Source organism: Hylobates moloch, unplaced genomic scaffold, assembly GCF_009828535.3.
Source record: "Hylobates moloch isolate HMO894 unplaced genomic scaffold, HMol_V3 SCAFFOLD_21, whole genome shotgun sequence".
NCBI classification, from domain to species: Eukaryota; Metazoa; Chordata; class Mammalia; order Primates; family Hylobatidae; genus Hylobates; species Hylobates moloch.
In genome coordinates, this window is record NW_026652296.1 from 12,047,863 (window position 1) to 12,066,632 (window position 18,770).

The 18,770-nt window shown below is 49.2% G+C and overlaps 1 protein-coding gene across 2 annotated transcripts in view; it reads left to right on the forward strand.

Annotated features, from left to right (window-relative positions):
• PREX1 (phosphatidylinositol-3,4,5-trisphosphate dependent Rac exchange factor 1) overlaps positions 1 to 18,770 on the forward strand; it is a 206,644-nt gene that overhangs the window by 104,355 nt on the left and 83,519 nt on the right. For both annotated transcript variants that reach the window (XM_032143074.2, XM_032143076.2), the window contains one exon: positions 16,094 to 16,255. In XM_032143074.2, the coding sequence (XP_031998965.1) occupies positions 16,094 to 16,255 (162 nt within the window). The remainder of the gene's footprint in view (positions 1 to 16,093; positions 16,256 to 18,770) is intronic.

The window sequence follows — 18,770 nt, forward strand, 5'->3', positions numbered from 1 at the left end:
GAAGTGGCCTTTCCAAGGCCACCTAGTAGATAAGCAGTAGAATCATGATTAGAACCTGGGCATTCTGATTCCAGAGGACCACCCCTAACCGTATGGCTCTACTGCCTGTTGAGAAGCATTTTGGGGAGTTAAACTGCCAAAGTGCTGGAGTGTCAGCGATGCTGCCCTTCTCAGTTCCCTAAATGGGGTTTAAGGTCGGTGGCTCTGTGTTTTGTCCTTCTTCTCTGGGTTTCAAAACCTTGAACATCTGACCCATAAGAAGAACCAGCAGCCATGGCCCAGAGCTGAACTGAGGTTTGGTTTCTGGATCTTGCGAAAGTCTGGGTTCCAGCAGGCGCTTGGAGCTGCAGCTTCCGTGACATATTTTAACACATGGTGTCACTGGACCTGTGTGTACGGTGGACTCTAAGCTCAGTGTGAGGCCCAGGCATTTCTGAGGCCTGTTCCCATCTCCCCAGGGGCCAGAGTTTGGTCTGGTGGGATTCTTGGGCTCTGGATTCCCAGGAGAACAGAGAGAGCAGGGGCAGAACCGCCTGGCGATCCGTGGAGGAAATGGCCCGCAGGAAACGCGATGGGGTGGCTGCGGTTCGCTCTCCTGGCCAGACGGCTGTTTACTCTGCCCACTTGCGCTCCGTGGGGGCATGCCTTGTTTCCTTGGTCTCTAGCTGTGTTTATCAAGTAGGAGATTGTGGGGTGGGGGTGCTGTTTGGGAGAGAACAAGCAGGGCCTTAGACTCCTGTTGGGGCCATGCCTTGCTCCCCGCCTGACAGAACTGCTCAGTGTGTCCAGCCTTTGGCACCAGAGCGGGAACATTTGCATCAGCAAACACCCAGGGCTGAGGGGAACTCTGTCCCCCCCACCTCCGGAGTTCCTTCTTTCTGTCACATTTTCCAGTGGATTTTCAAAGATGATCCCATGAACTTGATGCAGCTGAGCTCAATCCCCTAGCCCATCCCCTCTGGCTTCTCCAGATTCAGATGCCCTTGCAGGGGTCCCCGTGGCCCTCTGAGCCCTCTTGTTTGAGCTGAACTCCCACTCGGGGTGGGCACACAATGTTGAGGAGCCTTGGTAGGAAGAGGGAAGAGGCGAGAATGAAAGCCTTTTTGGGAACAGCCCCCAAAAGCTGAACTTGAACATTGCCTAAGAATAGCCGGAACATTCTATCTTGACTCTTCAGCCCAGGCCTGGGATAGGCAATTGGCATTTCGGGCTTTGTTGACTTTTCCATTCACATTGCCAGGGAAATGATTCAGGTTTGGGGTGATGCCCCCGATGCACAGCTGGCAGGTACTGGTGGGGGGCCCGACTGTCACTGATCCTCTTAGTTATTTCCTGGTGATGCATACATCTGTGTCGCTGCTCGCTGTCCACAGCTGAGAACAAGACAGACCCAGGCCCTGCCCCTTGGAGCTTCCAGCCTTGGGGCTGGGCCCTGCAGGGTCTTGGAGTGTGTGGCAGGGGCCATCCTGGGGCCGACTGCAGGGGACATACCCTGTCTCGGGGCAGTTGCCACCTTTGTCCCCAGCTCTCTGGCCACTTGATCTTGGTCTCCTCTGCTGTTTCCTTGTCTCCAGGGCCTCTGAGGAGAGATGGGCCCCAGGCTTAGTCCTCTGGCCGTTTACCCATCTAGACTTGCTCCCATGGTGGCCTTATCCACACTGTGGCCTTTTTAAAAAAGCATACTCAAGGGTTGTGCAACCATTACCACAATAATTTTAGAACATTTCCGTCACCCCCAAAAGCAACCCCAGACCTATAAACACTTACTGTCCATCCTCCCCTCCTCCAGCCCCTGCCGACCAATCATCTGCTTTCTGCCTCTGTCAGTTCACCTATTCTGGATATTTCCTGCAAGTGGAATCACACAGTGCTGGTCTTTCGTGCCTGGCTGGCTTCACTTAGGCTCATGTCCTCAAGGTTCAGCCACGTTGGAGCGTGTCGGTGCCTCCTTCCTTTTTGTGGCTGAATCATCTTCCGTTGTGTGGCTGGACCGCGTTGTGTTTATCCACTCATTAGCTGATGGACATTTGGGTCGTTTCCACTTTCTGGCTATTGTGAGTCATGTTGCTCCGAAGGTCCATGCACAGGATTTGTGTGGACATTCCCATGGCCTTAAACTCCATCTCCACCTGGATGACTTCAGCCCGGACCTCTCCCCTAGACCCTGGACTTATCTTCCTGCCCGTTGAGTTTCTGCATTTGAGTGTCTGGCAGGCATCTCTTACCGAGCATACTCATGCGTTTCCCCAGACCACCTCCCCACCAACCCCTCCATCCCCAGCTCAGCAGACAGCCCCTCTGTCCTTCCAGCTGCTCAGGCCAAACCTTGGGGTTACGTTTGGCGTCCCTCTTTCCCCACCCCCATGTCTCGCCATGAGGAGGTCCTGTCGGCTCTGCTCTCAGACTCTGTCCAGAGTCCAGCTGCTTCCAAATGCCTTCACTACCCCCGTGCTGGGCCACTGCCACGGCCCCAGCGGGCCTCCCTGACTCTGTTCTTGTCCTCTGCAGGCTGCTCCCAGCTCAGCAGCTAAACCGAAGTCAGTTCATGTCACTCCTGCCTGGACGACCCTCCCAGGGCTTTCTGCTCACTCCGAATAAGGTCCAAGTTCTTTGCTGTTGCCATCTGCAGTGTCCTACCCGATCTCACCCATGTTCCTCTCTGACCTTGTCATCTTCTCTGCTCAGCCAGGCTTGCTTCCTGAAGTTCTGTGAACACAAGAAGCAGGTTTCTGCCTCAGGGCCTTTGCACCTGCTCTTTCTTCTGCTGGGACATTTTACCCCATGTCTCCTGAGGCTCACTCCTCATCTTTGTCAGGCTTCTGCTGCTCCAGTGCCTCCTGCCCGAGGTCTTCCCTGGCCACCTCTGTGATAGAGGAGCTGCCTCTGCCATTCTCTGTCCCCTTCACCTTGCTTTTATTTTTCTTCATAGCACTGCTCGCTGGCTCACATTCTGTCCTGGGACACTTGGTGTCCTGATTGATTTTGAGACGTCAGCTCCCCAAGGGCAGGGATTTGGGCCTGTTTCCCCAGTGCCTGGAATGGTACCTGCACAGGGTAGATACCCCTGGTCACTTATTGAATGAGTGTGGAAAGGCCACCCCTGTCTTCTTGCCAACTGTTTCTGAATCCAGAAATTGGGACTTTTATGTGAAAGTTACTTATGTCCAAGTATCAGCTTGATTCAGAACTTGTTAAACATTGTGGGCTCCAACAGGGCACATCCTGGGACCTGTGTGTTCGGAACAGCTGCTCTAGTGGGGTTGCGTCCAGGGATGTTTTTTGCAGAGTAGCTGCTTAGGGTACAGCCTTGGGTCTGTGCACAGCCACTGGTGTCTCCTGTACCTCCCATGTCTGTCTGTGGGTGATGCAGCTGTCACCCAAGTGCAGCGCAAGGACCTTGTCATTCGGCTGTTACCTCTGTCTACTTGGCTGGGAGGAAAGTGGCCAATACTGAGGTCAGCGCTCCTGGGATGGACTGAGTGAGGTCCATTGCCAGGGAGATGTTGACCTCAATTCTCGGTGAAGGGGGACAGCTGGGAGTGACGTGTTTCCTGGAGCATGGACGTATACTACTCATAGCTTTCCAGAAGATTTTAGGTGGCACCAGAGCAAACTTTATGTGGGATGGGTGGAGCGGGGAGGGGAGAAGCCAACATTAAAAAACAGTGACTCACACAGTAGAATACTACTCTCTTAGCAAATCCCTTTCCGTCTTCCTAGTGTCCTCCGAGAGAGAGCCACAGTTGGTGCTGCAGTGTTTAGGGTTTTTGAAGCCATTCATTCATTCACCACCTATTTATTGAGCAACTATTATGTGTCAGGCACTGCTTGAGGTGCTAGAGGTACAAAGTGAACAAAACCAGCTTGAACCCCTGTCCCCTTGGAACGGACATTCTTCTTGGGGGAGGTGGTGACAAATGAGTAAGAAATGTGTATGCTTGTTTAGATGGAATATTTAGATGCTGTGGAAAAAATAAATATCAGGTTCAGAAGATCAGTAAGGACCAGGAGTCACTCACGGGGTTGCAGGTTTAGATAATGTGGTCAGGGAAGGCTGGACTGAGAAGGAAACATTTGAGCAAAGACCTGAAAGAGGTGAAGGAGGAAGTCAAGCAGGTACCTCGGGGAAAGTTGTTCCGAGGGAACAGCCAGTGCAAAGGCCCTGGGGCAGGACTGTTGCTGGTGTGTCTGGGGAACAGTGAGGAGGCCAGGGTGACTGGAGAGGAGAAGATAGGGAGAGAGCGAGGGAGTAAGGTTAGAAGAGAGGTAATGGAGCCAGGTCAGGTACGGCCTTGTGGGCCATTGTGGGATCTTTATTTTCCATCCGGGTGAGGTGGGAACCATGGGAAGGTTCTGAGTAGGGAGGAACAGGATCTGCCTTAGTTCTAATGGGGTCCCTCTGGCTGTGTGTGGAGGATGGACCATGGGGTGGTCAGGGTGGAATCAGGGAGACCAGGAAGTGCTTGGCTTCAGTGGTTCGGGTAGGAGATGCCTTGACCTGGTGATGGCAGTGGAGGTGGGTGCATTTCATGAGAGTTGCCTTTTCACATCCTTTGCCCATTTTCTATTGGACAGTTGTCCTTTTGATTTGCCAGAGTCCTTCTATTATTCTGGATACTTTGGGTTATCTCTTTGGAGTTTTTGTCTGACTGATGTTATGCAGCGAGCTCTTCATCTACTGGGGATCGGGCGTTGTCACTGTCTTTATGAGAAAGCACAGGAAGTCAGAGATCTCTTCACTGCAGCCCCCTCTACCCTCACCCCATCCTCCCCTAACCACAGTGCCCACCCCTTCATCCTGTCTCTCGGGCCGAGCACCAACACCTCGCCCACAGCTGCCCCAGAGACTCAACCTGTGTCAGCCTGTGCTCAGGCTCTTTCCTGTGTGGTGAGCACTAACCTCGGGACACCCCTTGTTGGGGAGTTGGGGAGGGGGGTCCTGCCATCACCTCTTCCTTTCAAGGCCATGCTCAGATGCCCCATCTTCAAAGGAGCCTTCCCAGATCACCTTTTGTGGGGTCCAGCCTGGATTCTACTTTCTCCTACACTGTGTGTGGTTAAGAGTGAATTCAGAAATCCAACTCCACTTCTTAGCTGTGTGACCAAGGGCAAGTTGCTGAACCTCTCTTTGTCTCCATTTTCCCATCTGTAAAATGGGCATGGTAGTTACCTCCCAGGCTTGCTGTGAAGATCAGATGAGACAATGCATGAGAAAACTCATGAAAGCATTTTGCATATTACTGAGTAAATGGTCATGCTTGTTAAATGTTGGTGACTCAAATATTGTAATGGTTTTTATGCTTATCAATCCTAGCTCCTGACCTTATTAGCATTGCCTCTTTGAAATCTGACTTAAACTCTGTGTGCCTCAGTTTTCTCCTGTGAAATAGTGCCCTAGTTATTGGTTATTATAAAGATGAAATGAAAAATATCTGTAAAATGCTGAGACGTGCTTAATATTAGTTATTTTTATTGTTTCAATATCTGTTTTTTCCAATATTAATATAACTACATTAAGTTTCTTTTGACTAGTGTTTTCCTGAAATATCTTGTTTCTCCTTTTGTGGTTGACCTCTCCGAATCCTTAGACTTTTGGTGCTTTTTTTGTTAACTCCATAGAGTTCAATTTAAAATCTGATCTGATAATATCTTCTAACAGGAGCGTTTAGTCCACTTATATTTATTGTGTTTATTAATATATTTGAACTTGGTTCTGCCATCCTTCTTTTTGATTTCTATTTATCCTCTTTTTTTGATGCTTTTGCCTCTTTCCGTGTTTTATTTTGGATTGTTTTAGTTTTTTTGGCTTAGTTGCTCTTTTTCCTTTATTTCTTTTATTTTTATTTATTTTTGCTTCCACTAAGTTGGAATTTATAGCTATCATCACCACTACCACCACCATTACCATCACCATCAGTCACCACCATCTCTCACCATTTTACCCTTTTCTCTAGAGAAATGCCCGTGCAGAGCCTGGAAGTGGGAGCAAGAGGTGTAGAACTTTATGGTGAGCCATGCTAGGGCCTCTTTGAAAGGTTGGATATAGAGCTCCTGAATGCCAGAGCCTGGAGGGTCAGTAGAGACCTACCAACCTAGGGTCACAAACACAATACCTGCAGGGCATGTGCAGGAAACAAGTGAGTAGCTTGGTTGTAACTTAGTGAGGTGGGTGGGAACTGTGGCGGACTAGAGGTCACATGTCCCTTCTAAGGAACAGCCACTGCTCAGCCCAGCCAACTGTTACTGTAAGGTGGAAACGCAAGCCCAGGGTGGCCAGAGCTTCTGCTTTGCTGACAGAGACTGGCGATAACATTTAGCTTGGTCTCATCACTACCTTGCATAGTCAAGAGGCATAGGCACAGAAAGGGGAGGCAACTTGTCCAAGGTCACACAGCACATCCTCATCAAAGCCAGAACAGGAACTTCCTGATAGGAGCCCTCTTCCCACTCTACCGCCATTTCCTCTCTGAGTAGAAGAAAGGAGTTTTTAAAACCCACGAGCTTTATTTCCTTTCTCCTGCTAATTCCTAATTGGTGGGACTACAGTTTTCCTAGACGTGCAGCAGAGGCTGAAATTGTTAAAATTGGAAATACATTTGCATGAAGTCTGCATATGATTTGCATGCATGCAGGGTGTTTGTGGGTATTTTTTGCAGTGCTGGGCAGCTCTTCACTTCTGGGTTCTTGGACTTCCAGATGTTTTTCGCTTCTTGTTTTCTTTCCTTTTTTTTTTTTTTTTTAAAGTGGTGGTGGGTATCCTTAGCACCTCTTCATTTGCATTCTGCTGTCGCCCTAGGTATGGCCGCAGGGGACTTCAGCACTGTGGGTACAGGAGCAAGCTCAGGCTTCCTGAGCTTAGATGGCAGAGCCTTGGGCAGGCCTGTGTGACTGGAGGCAAGTCACTGAGTGCAGGATCAGCCCCTTCCTGGAGTTGGCTGAGGTGTCTCCAGAAAGTTGGTGTTATTCTGCTTGACCCAGACCCTGTTGGTGACACCACCACCCTGCCTTTTTCTCTTTGTGGAGAGGACAATATGGCTTTCCAACCCCCACCAACCCCAAGTCACAGGGAATGGTGGGTATTGTCACATCTTCCAGTGACAATTGCAGCTTTGTTTTCATACTGTGGGTTTATGGATTCATTTTCTTACGATTTCACTTGCCAGTGACTGAAAATCTACTTTATTGTTTTTATGACCTTGTTAATTAAACTTACTTTAAAAAAAAAAGAATAGAAAACAGAAAAGACCGAGGGTAGGTCTGACTTCAGGCATAGCTGCATCCAGAGCTCAGGCGATACTGTCCTGACTCCATCTCTGCGTGTCCTGCTGTGTTTCCCTCAGTGCCAGCCTTGTGCTCAGGAGGCTGCTTTCTCACAGTGGCATCGTTGGTCACCAGCAGCCTCAGGCCTGTGTGTGACCAGCGTACCCACCCAGACAGAGGAGAGCATGCCTTTCCCAGCATTTGCATAGGAAGTCCCAGCCTGAGGCCTACTGGCTCAGCATGGGTCCCACACTCTCCTTGTGTGGCTGGGAGGATGGAAGGTCAGGCTTTAGTCGCAGATCCACACTGGGAGCTGGCTGGGGTGGCCTCTCCTGGACTCCATGGCCCGAGAGAGGAGCAGGTGGAAGCAGTAGGCCTCTGCAGCTCGTCCTCCTCTCTCCTTGCTACCTCCTCTTCCTCTGAGCCCTTTCTTCTTCCCCCAGTCCTCTACTGGGCCTTGGGGTGAGGCTGAGTGAGCTGGCCTTGGGCAAAGCTGAGTAAGCCAGTAGGAGCTGGCCCTAGCTACGTTCGTTGCCCTGGGGTTTGAGGCTCTGTGCCTCAGGCTGCCTCTTATGGCCATGCTGGGGGCTGATTACACAGTTTTGGGGACATGAAGGGGCTGCTCAGAGCAGGCACCTTTGGACATCCTTTGAGTAAATGTGATTGCTGGGGTGAGAGGGAGGTGAGGCATCTCGCGGAAGCCCAGGCTTCTCTGCGCCAACATCCTCTCTTCTAGGAAGCCTTCGCCTGGGGCCCCACTCGCGAAACCACACGGGGCTTGAGGGGCGGATGCAGGGGAAGGCCACTCAGCCTGGCTCCTGGAGGGGCTAATGCTGCTGGTTCGCAGGGTAGCCCTGGCACACCCCTCCCTTCCCTGCACTCAATTTTTCTAAGGATCCCTATGGCCTGCCCTGCTCAGACATTTTGTGTTCTAAGAGTCTGATTTGGGGGTGTTCATTTCCAGCTATTACTATTTCTGGAGGGGCGTGTAGATGTGGTTGGCATCTGCCAAGTCCCGCTTTCTTTTTCTTTTTTTTTTTTTTTTTGAGACGGAGTCTCGCTCTGTCACCAAGGCTGGAGTGCAGTGGCGCGATCTCGGCTCACTGCAAGCTCCGCCCCCCGAGTTCACGCCATTCTCCTGCCTCAGCCTCTCTGAGTAGCTGGGACTACAGGCGCCCACCACCACGTCCGGCTAATTTTTTGTGTTTTTAGTAGAGACAGGGTTTCACCGTGGTCTCGATCTCCTGACCTCGTGATCCGCCCGCCTCGGCCTCCCAAAGTGCTGGGATTACAAGCGTGAGCCACCGCGCCCAGCCCAAGTCCCACTTTCTGTCTCTGTGGCCTTGGGCAAGAGGCTTTTAACTTCTCTGTGCCTCAGTTTCCTTATATATAGAGTGGGATGATAATATTACCTACCTCACTGGGATGATTCGAGGATGAAATGACTTAATACACTTAAATTTCAAGCAGTGCTTGGTACACAGTAAGTACTCAGTAGATGCTAGCTATTAGGACTATTACCACGACTTCTATTTTCACTATTATTCCTACTATACAGAAATCATAAGAAATAGCCACTATTACCACAGACATAATGACGATGATGATAAATATTGTGTCCTTACTGGGTACCAAGACTTTTACATTCATCACTCCATTGGATCCTTACATTAGCCTTGGGAGTGAGTCTTAGCCTCTTTCACAGATGCGCACACTTGGCTTTAGAGAGGTGAGGTCACTTGTGCATGGCCCCACAGCTGAGTTGTGGTGGAGGCGAAGCGGAGACCACGCCTCCCTTTTCCCAGCACCCATTCTCTTGACCACAGGGCTCTCCAGTTTCGTGATCTGATACTAGGTTTGAGCTAGAATAAGGCATTAGTGGGCCTGAATCTATCATTGATACCTCTATTGATGGGGAACTTAGTACCTTACAAGGTAGCCCTCTCTCGTGAGAAAGCTCCAAGTGGTGTAAGAATGGATTAATTCATTCAAACAGTGGTCTCTTGCACTGGTCCCATTGGACTCCTTGAGGTCTTACAGATTCACCGGGCCTGTTAGTCATGTAGTTCTCCCAAGATGCTTAGCAAGCAAGCACCTCTTGGGTTCCTTCCAGAAATATTCTTCTCTGGGCCAAACCCTGGAAGTTCATGTATCTGTTCCACTTTGGATTTGGATTCCAGGGTTTTCAGTACCATAGTATGTCTCTTTTGAACGTGACTCTATTCTGATTTATTAGGACAGTCTGTTCAGTTCTGAATTGGGCAGGAGCCTCTTCACCTCCCTCTTTTCGCATGTTAGACCTTCGTTAGTATTGCTCAAGCTCTCATTAGCTTTGAAGATACCCACATTTTATGCCTGTCTGAGACTAACTGGGACACCTCCGAGTTTCCATATCTGTGTACTCTCTCTGAGACTGTGAAGCAGTAGGAACTTTTTCAAGTAAGAGATGGAAAAACTAGCCCAAGCTGACTTACACAACATATATATGTAAAAAATAAAGAGGCTCACATAACCGACAAGCCATGGATAGATGGCTTCAGGTATGGCTGGATCATGGTGTCTCAAGGGAATTGCCCAACTGCTTTCCTAAGCTGCTGCACCATTTTATATTTTTACCAGCAATGTAGGAGGGCTCTATTTTTTTTATATCCCCACCAACAGTTGTTATTCATGTTTTCGATTATAGCTATTCCAGTAGATGTGAAGTGGTATCTCATTTTGTTTTTTTTTGCATTTTCCCACATGACGTTGAACATCTTTTCGTCTGCTTATCGGACATTTGTGTATCTTCTTTGGAGAAATGTCTGTTCGAGTCCTATGCTTGTTTTTTACTTGTATTATTTATCTTTTTGTTGTTAAGTTGTAAGGGTTCTTTATATATTCTGGGTACAAGGTCTTCATCAGATGTGTAATTGATACTATTTTCCTCATTATGCAGATTGTCCTTTCCCTTCCTTTTTAATTTTATTTATTTTTTGGCTTTCACATTGGGATAGTGTCATTTGAAGCACAAAAGTTTTAAATTGTGATGAAATTCACTTTATCTATTTTTTTTTTAAGTTGCTTGTGCATTTGGTCATATCTAAGAGCACTTCGCCTGACCTAAGGTCACAAGGGGTTTACCCCTGTGTTTTCTCTGACAGTTTTATAGTTTCAGTTCTTACATTTAGGTCTGTGATCCATTTTGAGTCCATTTTTGTGTGTAGCTTGAGGAAGGGGCCAGCCTCATTTTGTTGCACATGGATATTCAGTTGCATCATTTGTTGAAAAGATGGTTCTTTGGTCCATTTAATTGCCTTGGCATCCTTGTGGAAAATTAACTGACCATAAATGTAAGGATTTATTTCTGGACTCTCAATTTTTTTTGATATGCATTGATTTCTACTTTTGATTTTTTTTTTTAAGTTCTGGGATACATGTGCAGAATGTGCAGGTTTGTAGCATAGGTCTACATATGCCATGGTGGTTTGCTGCACCTATCAACCTATCTCTCTCTCTCTTTTTTTTTTAAAGAGATAATAGAGACAGGTTTGTTCTGTCACTCAGGCTGGAGTACAGTGGCCCGATTATAACTCACTGTAACCTGGAACTCCTGGGCCCAAGTGACCCTCCCACCTCAGCTTCCAAACGCTGCAACTACAGGTGCACGTCACTGTGCCCGGCTAAGTTTTTAAAATTTTTTGGTAAAGATGGTGTCTTTCTGTGTTGCCCAGGCTGGTCTTGAACTGTTGGCCACCACCTACAATTCTTTTCCATTGATCTCTAGGCCTATTTTTATATAGCACTATGTTGCCTCTTTTTTTATGATGGATTCTCACTCTGTTGCCCAGGCTGGAGTGCAGGGGCCTGATCTTGGCTCACTGCAACCGCTGCCTCCCGGGTTCAAGCGATTCTCCTGCCTCAGCCTCCCAAGTAGCTGAGATTACAGGTGTGCACCACCATGCCTGGCTAATTTTTATATTTTTAGTAGACATGGGGTTTTGTCATGTTGGCTAGGCTGGTCTTGAAGTCCTTACCTCAGGTGATCTGCCCACCTTGGCTTCCCAAAGTGTTGGGATTACAGGCGTGAGCCACCATGCCTGGCTTGTGTTATTTCTTCTCTTTTCTTTTTTTTTTTAAGATGGAATCTTGCTCTGTCACCCAAGCTGGAGTGCAGTGGCGCGATCTCAGCTCACCGCAACCTTCGGCTCACTGCAACCTCTGCCTCCCAGGTTCAACCGATTCTCTTCCCTCAGCCTCCCAAGTAGCTGGGACTATAGGCACGTGCCGCCGTGCCCGGCTAATTTTTGTATTTTTAGTAGAGACGGGGTTTCACCATGCTGGTCAGGCTGGTCTCGAACTCCTGACCACGTGATCCGCCCGCCTGGGCCTCCCAAAGTGCTGAGATTACAGGCGTGAGCCACTGTGCTTGGCCGTTACTTCTTGAGATCTTGAGGAGTGTGCCGGGAGAGGAAACAGCAAGTCCAAAGGCCTGGAGGCAGGAATGGGCCCTCATTTTTTGGAGCTCCACAGAGTGGAGCCAACATGCCCCTGTGAACAAAGACACCAAAGCTAACACTTCCCCTGTGGCTTTGGTCCAGCCATGGGCCTGGCCAGGTCTTGCTTCGTTTCAATTCCCTACCCCTGCCACTGACCTAGAGCAAGAATAGAGATAGAGGCGGCCAGATAGAAAAGGGAAACAGCCTTTTTTTCACTTTTACTAACTACTGGGTGTTGGCAGCCCCACGGGGAACCACTGGAGGAGGATCACTGAGATTCCAACTTCCAGGGTTTGGGAGGAGCAGATATGGCGGCAGTGCCCATCAGAGGGGTGCTGTGGGCCAATGAGGTTTTAGTTTCAAGAATAAAAGTGGTGAGGGCTTCCTATTTATCGGGGGAGGTGGGAAGAGGCCCAGGGCCTCAGTCTGGAGAATCACAGAATAATGATTCAGAAATGTGAGCTTTGGAGCTGGACCGTGTAGCCGCTTAGCTGTCCATGACCTTGGGCAGGAGACCTTGCCTCTGTGTGAGCCTCAGCTTCCTCATCTGTCAAGTGGGGATAGTAAAAGCACCTACCTGCTAGGGCCATTGAGAGGCAAAGTAATTTCACTGATGGCCAAGCCAAATAGAGCCAGCAGAAGGAAGAACACAGTTTCGTGGTGAATTTATCCCAAGTGCCACAACACGGTGGGGTCTTTTGTAATAGGATATGTTTTAGCTGCAGTGACAGAGCTCTGAAACAAGAGTGGCTTAAACAACATCTAAGCTTGTTTCTGTCAAGGCAGTCCAGGGCAGCATGGTGGCTCCATGCTGACAGTACCAAGTTCTGCCAACCCTGAAGTGTGGCCCTCACCACCAGGGTTTCAGGTGCTCACAGCATGCCCACATTCCAGCCAAGGAAGAGGGAAAGGAGAAGGGAAACTGCACCTGGCACTTCTGCTCGTGCCCCATCCACGAGAACTTCATGTCCAGGCGGACTGGGCATGTGGCCTTTATTCCACGTGCCCTCGTGCTCAGCTAAGAATCAGTTCTGTTGCTTTTAACAAAGGGCCAGCAAACTTTTCCATTAAAGGACCAGATAGTAAATATTTTGGGCCTTGGGGTCCATACAGTCTGTCATTGTAGTGTAAAAGCAACCACTGACAATATGTCAGTGAATGAGGATGCTGGGTTCCGATAAAACTTTTTTTTTACAAAAACAGGTGATGGGTTGGACTCGGTCCTTGGACTGTCATTTGACCCCTGCTTTGGATGAAAGGGATGATGGGTAGAACCTGGGGTGGTGGTCTCACTAACTGGCAGCTTCTGTCCCTGCCCACCAGGAGCTGACTGGCCACATTCACTCCCTGGCCTTGGCTGGCCTCACAAAGGTGCAGATGCCAAAAACCACTTCAGGGAACCTGGGACTGGGGTAGCTTTGCTGAATGGAACGGAATTACTGAATATGGTCATAAGATCACGGTCTTGTATTGTAACTTTGTGGACATGCCTACAAGCAGGCTGATGGCTTAGGGGAGTGTCTGCCATCACCTGTGCACAATAGAGAGCCCAACATGGGACCAGGTACACTGGAGCCTGGCTGAGTAGATACATGTGTTCATGGAGTGAATGAGGCACAGAGCTTCTGTGCCACCCTCTGCTCTTGCCTGGATGTTGGCAGTAGCCATAACTGGTCTTCTCACTTTATATTCACTGCACATTCCATCCCGTGCATCCTCCTGTCAGCAGCCAGGGAGGTCGTTTAAAGGGTGAGAGGATGGTGTCAGGCCTCTGCTCATACCCCCATTATCTCCCCATGCTCTTGGGAGGAAACCCAAACACCCCACTGCGGCCTAATGTGATCTGGCCTTGGCATGCTTGTCTGAATCTGTGGTCCATCCCTCTCTCTCGCTCGCTCTGCTGCATCTCTGCTGGCCTCCCCTGCTGCTTCTAGCTGCCTCAGGGCCTTTGCACGTGCTCTTCTCCTTCCTGGAGTGCTATTCCTGCAGACGTGGTGCGGCCCGTGGCCTCACCTCATTCAAGCTTCGCTCGCAAGCCTGTCTTTCCAGAGAGACCTTCTCAGACCACGGCACTTCCCTCACTCATTGTCCCTTTAATTCATATAAATTATGTGTTTATTTGAGAGGAAAGTATTTGTACTTAACTGTCTGAAAAGTTGTAAATAGCACGGGGATTTAGAGCACAAACTCTGGAGTCAGACTGGGTGGGCTCAGATGTGCTGTGTGACCTTGGACAAACGGCCTGAACTCTCTGTGCCTCAGGTCTTGCATCTGTCAAATGAGAGGAATAACGGTGCCTACCTGATAGAGTTGACGTGAGGATCAAATGAGCTTGACAGGAGCACGAGGGCTCGCTGAGTATTAGCTTTTGTTACTGTTGGTAGTAGTAATAGTCATTACCTTGTTGAACGGTCCACTCTTGACCATGAGCTCCCAGGGGACCATCTTGTTCTCTGCCCAGCCTCCACAGCTCAGGCTCACACCAGTTGCTCAGCCAGTATTTGCTGAGTGAAGAATGAGTCGAAATACACTCCGCATTAGCAGAGCTGGCCCTGGGTGCCCTGCCTGCCTTCGTGTTGCTTCCTCCTGAAGCCTTCCAGGCTTGCTTCTCCTTTGATTGATCACCAGCATTTTCAGCATATGGCGCTGCTCTCTGGGCCTCTCTCAAGCCCCCAGGGAAGTGCCTTTCCAGCCTCATTGCTGGGGCCTCCAGAGGAAGAGAAGGGCTCCATCTCCCTTTTTTTGCATCCTTTGGGCACATTGCCTGTGTGCATGGCAAGAGCTCAGCAAAGTCCCAGGGGCCTGATGATGCAGACCAGCTGGGCCTTGGGAATCTTAGGACCTGGTTTTCAGAAAAGAGGACGTTTGTTTTCTGGCAGGGCAGAAAATAAGTGAATGGAGAAGGGATGTGTTTGGAGTTGGTTTTCTCCAGGGAGTGCTCAGAACAATACCCTTTTGTGGCAAATTGCTGCTCACAGTTACAGCTAGCGTGTTGTCATACGGCAAGGAGAATGCTAATGGCTCGCATATATTGAGTGCTTACTATATATGTACTTGGTGCTTTTCCTACAGTACCTCATTTATCCCTTATGACAACCATGAGCAGCACCAGACAGCCTGGGTTCAAATCCCAGTTCCTCCTTGTACTTCTTTGAGGCCTTAGACTTTCTTGCTGTGCCTCAGTCCCCTCATCTGTTAAATGGTCTAATAACAGAAGCTACCTTAAAAACGTGGAGCGAAGGCTCAGTAGACATTAATTGCTGCCATCGTCATCACCATCATCCTCATCATCACAGGTTTGCAGATGATGAAGCCGAGGCCCAGGATAGAGAGGGGACTGGCCCAAGGTCACCCAGACAGTGAGGGGCAGAGTCAGCCCTTGAACCTACATTTGTGCTCGTAACTACGATGCAAGAGTGTCACATCTGCGGGGACGTTATGTGGATCGTCGAGGGAGCAGAGAGATAGGGCGTAGGGGAGAGACTGGAGCTGTTAGGCGTGTTTCTGGGTCAGATGATTAAAGAAAATTATCTCTGCCAGCACAGTTAGGGATGAAAGACTGACGAGGGCGGTTGGGTGATTTGGGTAATTTGGCCTGAAAAATCTTCCCTGATATCTCAAGTCCCAGCCAATCCCTTCCTCCTCAGTTCCTCTCCCATCACATTTACTGGCTGGAATGTTCGATTAAGACTGGCCTGGCCTTTGCAATGTCCCAGCCTGCGTCTGAGTTGAGGGGTGAGCTGGCAGTGGGAACTGGTGGGGACAGGGGGCTTCTCATGGATTAAGAGCCACTTCACATGCTCAGTCCCATATCCTTGTGAAGGCGTATTTTTTATGCCCATCTTACGATAAGAAAACCGGGCCTGGGGAGGAGCAGTGTTGGGGCCACCTCTGTGACCACGGATCTCTCTGTTTTTCTCTCTCTCATTTACTCCACCCCAGACACACTGCCTCCTTTCTGTTCTTCATTACATACCAGACATGTGCCCACCTCAGACCCTTTGCACCACGGTGCCCCTTGCCCGGCAGGCTCTCCCCTTGGGTTTTTGCAGGGCTCTCTCTCTTGCTCTATCCAGGGTCTCTGATCAAACGTCACCTCCAGAGAGAGGCCTCCCCTGACCTCCTTGTGAAACAATGCTTCCCTCTCCCTCATTCTGATTTGTCTTTCTAGTGTTTACCACTGCTTGACATTGGATTCCATACCTGAGTTTTCTTTGCTTTGACTCATCTCCTTTACTAGAATGTAATGTCCACCAGGCGAGGAGTTTTTGTCTGTTTTCTTGGGTTCAGCTCTGGCCTGGGTGTCCTCTGGATTGATGTCTTGCTTTCTTCTCCCTACCTCTATTCTACCCCAGGAGCTGGCCAAGAGAACTCCTGGCAAGCACCCAGACCACCCCGCGGTCCAGAGTGCCCTGCAGGCCATGAAGACCGTTTGCTCCAACATCAATGAGACCAAGCGGCAGATGGAGAAGCTGGAAGCCCTGGAGCAGCTGCAGTCCCACATCGAAGGCTGGGAGGTGTGTACAGGACAAGAGGGGGCCTCCTGGGCTGTAGGGGGCCAGGAGGTGCATAGCTGCAGGCACGAACTGAGGCCTGGGCACCTGGTTCAGTCTGCAATGTATTTTGTTTGGCCTACAGAGTGTTTGCAAAAGATTGCTTAATTATTTTTCAATTAAATCCAAATACAAATTCGCATTTCAAGTTCCTCTTAAAAACTTGGTGACACTGGGCCCCTATATCTCATGGAAATAGTCACTGGAGCCTCTAGTTTCCTTCAGTCCCCACCATCCCCTGTTATCTCCCCACGCCTTCTCTTTCATGCATTGCCTGGTATGTGGAGGCCTTTGAGCTATTGATGCCAATGTCAAGGGTAGGGTTTTAGCGTCCACTCCAGGACAGAATTCTGGCTTTGACACTCCTTTGCTGGGTGACTTTAGGCAAATGTCATCACTTCTCTGAACTTCAGTATCCTCATCTGTACCTGGTACATGGTAGGTACTCAATAAGTGGTAGCTATTGATATTACTATCAGGATTATTAGGGGATAGGGTTCTTGAGATCGTTGGATTTAAGCCCCCGTGTCTTCCTTAGATTATTAGAGGTTTCCTATGAATCCGTAGAAGGAAATGGGAAAATATGAATAAATGAAAAAATCCATATCAGAGTAAATACAGCTGGAACAGGAGATTAAGAGGGAAGATGAAAGTCTCTCGGGCAGAGATTGTTACACGAATCATATGCCGTAGGCCCTTTGGATTTTCTGGCCTTTGGAGTCACTTGCCGTATTTGAGATTTCTAGTTCTTTTCTCTGTGCTGGGGAATCTTAAATGTGAGGCTGTATTGCTGTGAGGTTACGGGTTTGGCTGCAGAGAGGAGAGGGGCTGCGTTCAGGGAGGGGTGGATATTGTGGATTGGCCAATCCACTTGCCATGTCCCCTGTGCTCCTTCTGCTGGGCCTTCCTGCCCAGCCGAGGCTGGAGAGTGAAGAGGTCTATTTCCCGGCTTCAGTTTGGGATATGATTTGGGGTCTGGCCAAGATCAGATCCAGCTGCTTGAGATTTGGAAGGTGGAAGTGGGGCGGAGGCCACCCCTTGTGCTATTTTTGCAGCAAAGCACAGCCATGGTTGTGTTTGGCTTTCCGTGGTAACATTAGAAGACGGCCCGGGTGCCAGCTTCCTGCGTGTCAGATGCATGGCCTAGGCGTTCCTTTTTTATTGTTGGTGGGGTAGCAGCCACGGGCTGGCTTTGTAGTTGACAGTTGAGGCAACAACTACTGAATCCTTGATGCCACCTGGGGAGCCTTTTCCTGGAGCCTGAGCTTAGACAGGTGATGTTCTGATTCTCCTTTCCCACCTGGGGCAGGGGCAGTGGCTCCCCTGGTGGGTGAGTTCTGCAGTGTGGCTGATTTCCTGGGGCCCTCGGCCTGGATTCCTGGCTCCTCTAGCCCCTTCAGTGAATAAGTAAAGCCCCTTGTTCCTTTTTTGCTTAAAAGTACATGGCTTGGTTTCTGTTTCCTGCATCTGAAAGTTGCCTGATCCTCAGGTGTGTCAGTTAGGATGCATCCTTGAAGACTCTCATCTCAGCCTTATGATGTCAGAGGTCTGATTTGGTCTCTGGTGATCCTCTTCTTTCCCTCATGCTTCCATGAAGTCGGCAGCTGCAGGCACCATGTGTTCAAAACTGGAGGAGACAGGGGCATGGCCAGGGTAGTTAGTGGGGAGATCTCTTCCCTGGTGGAGGAAAACCTTTTCTAGAAGCCCCATGCAGGTGTCCCCTTTCATTGCATTGGCCAGAAATGGGTCACATGGCCACTTTGAACTTCAAGAGCAAATAGAGGTGACTAATTTAAACATCTGTCTATTTGGGCTTTGAGTTTCCTGGAAGCCAACGTGAAAAGAGCAGCATACATAAGTTACCTAATATTGTCAAAAAAGGAAGAAGCAGAGCAGTTCTTCTGGGAGACAGAGAGTTTCCTGGCACTCAGTTGGAAAAGAAATTTCTCATATGGGCCCCAGAGGAGAGGGTATTGAGCAAGCTCCTCGGCAGCTGCAGCAGAAGTGATTTCCAGATGCCTTTTTTCTGGTAAGGGCCTAGGGAAGTGGGAACCAAGGGTCTCTAAAACCCTTTATGACCCTAAACATGTACAGTTTGAGAACTCAGTGGCCCTCAGTGGCCAGTGTTTCTGGATGCAATAGGAAATAAAGTGACTTAAAATAAGAATTGCTGGCAGTTATTTAGTACCTGTTACAAGCTTCCAACCCTACAAGGGAGGTGCTGTTATCCCCATTTTATAGATGAGGCAGCTGAGGCACAGGGGCTTGGTTTTGAGGCCCAGCCCTGTGACTTACAGACTGCCCTGCCTCGAGTAAGTTTGCCCTGCCTGGTGGGCCTTACTTTCTCCTATTTGTTTAATTTCAGTGATAATATCTCTGAAGTTATTTTTTTGGTTTCATTTGGAAGATAAAGTGAGGTGTGGAATGTGAATGTCCTTTGAAAAACGTGAAATTGTTTTCTATGAAGTAGAAAGGTTTT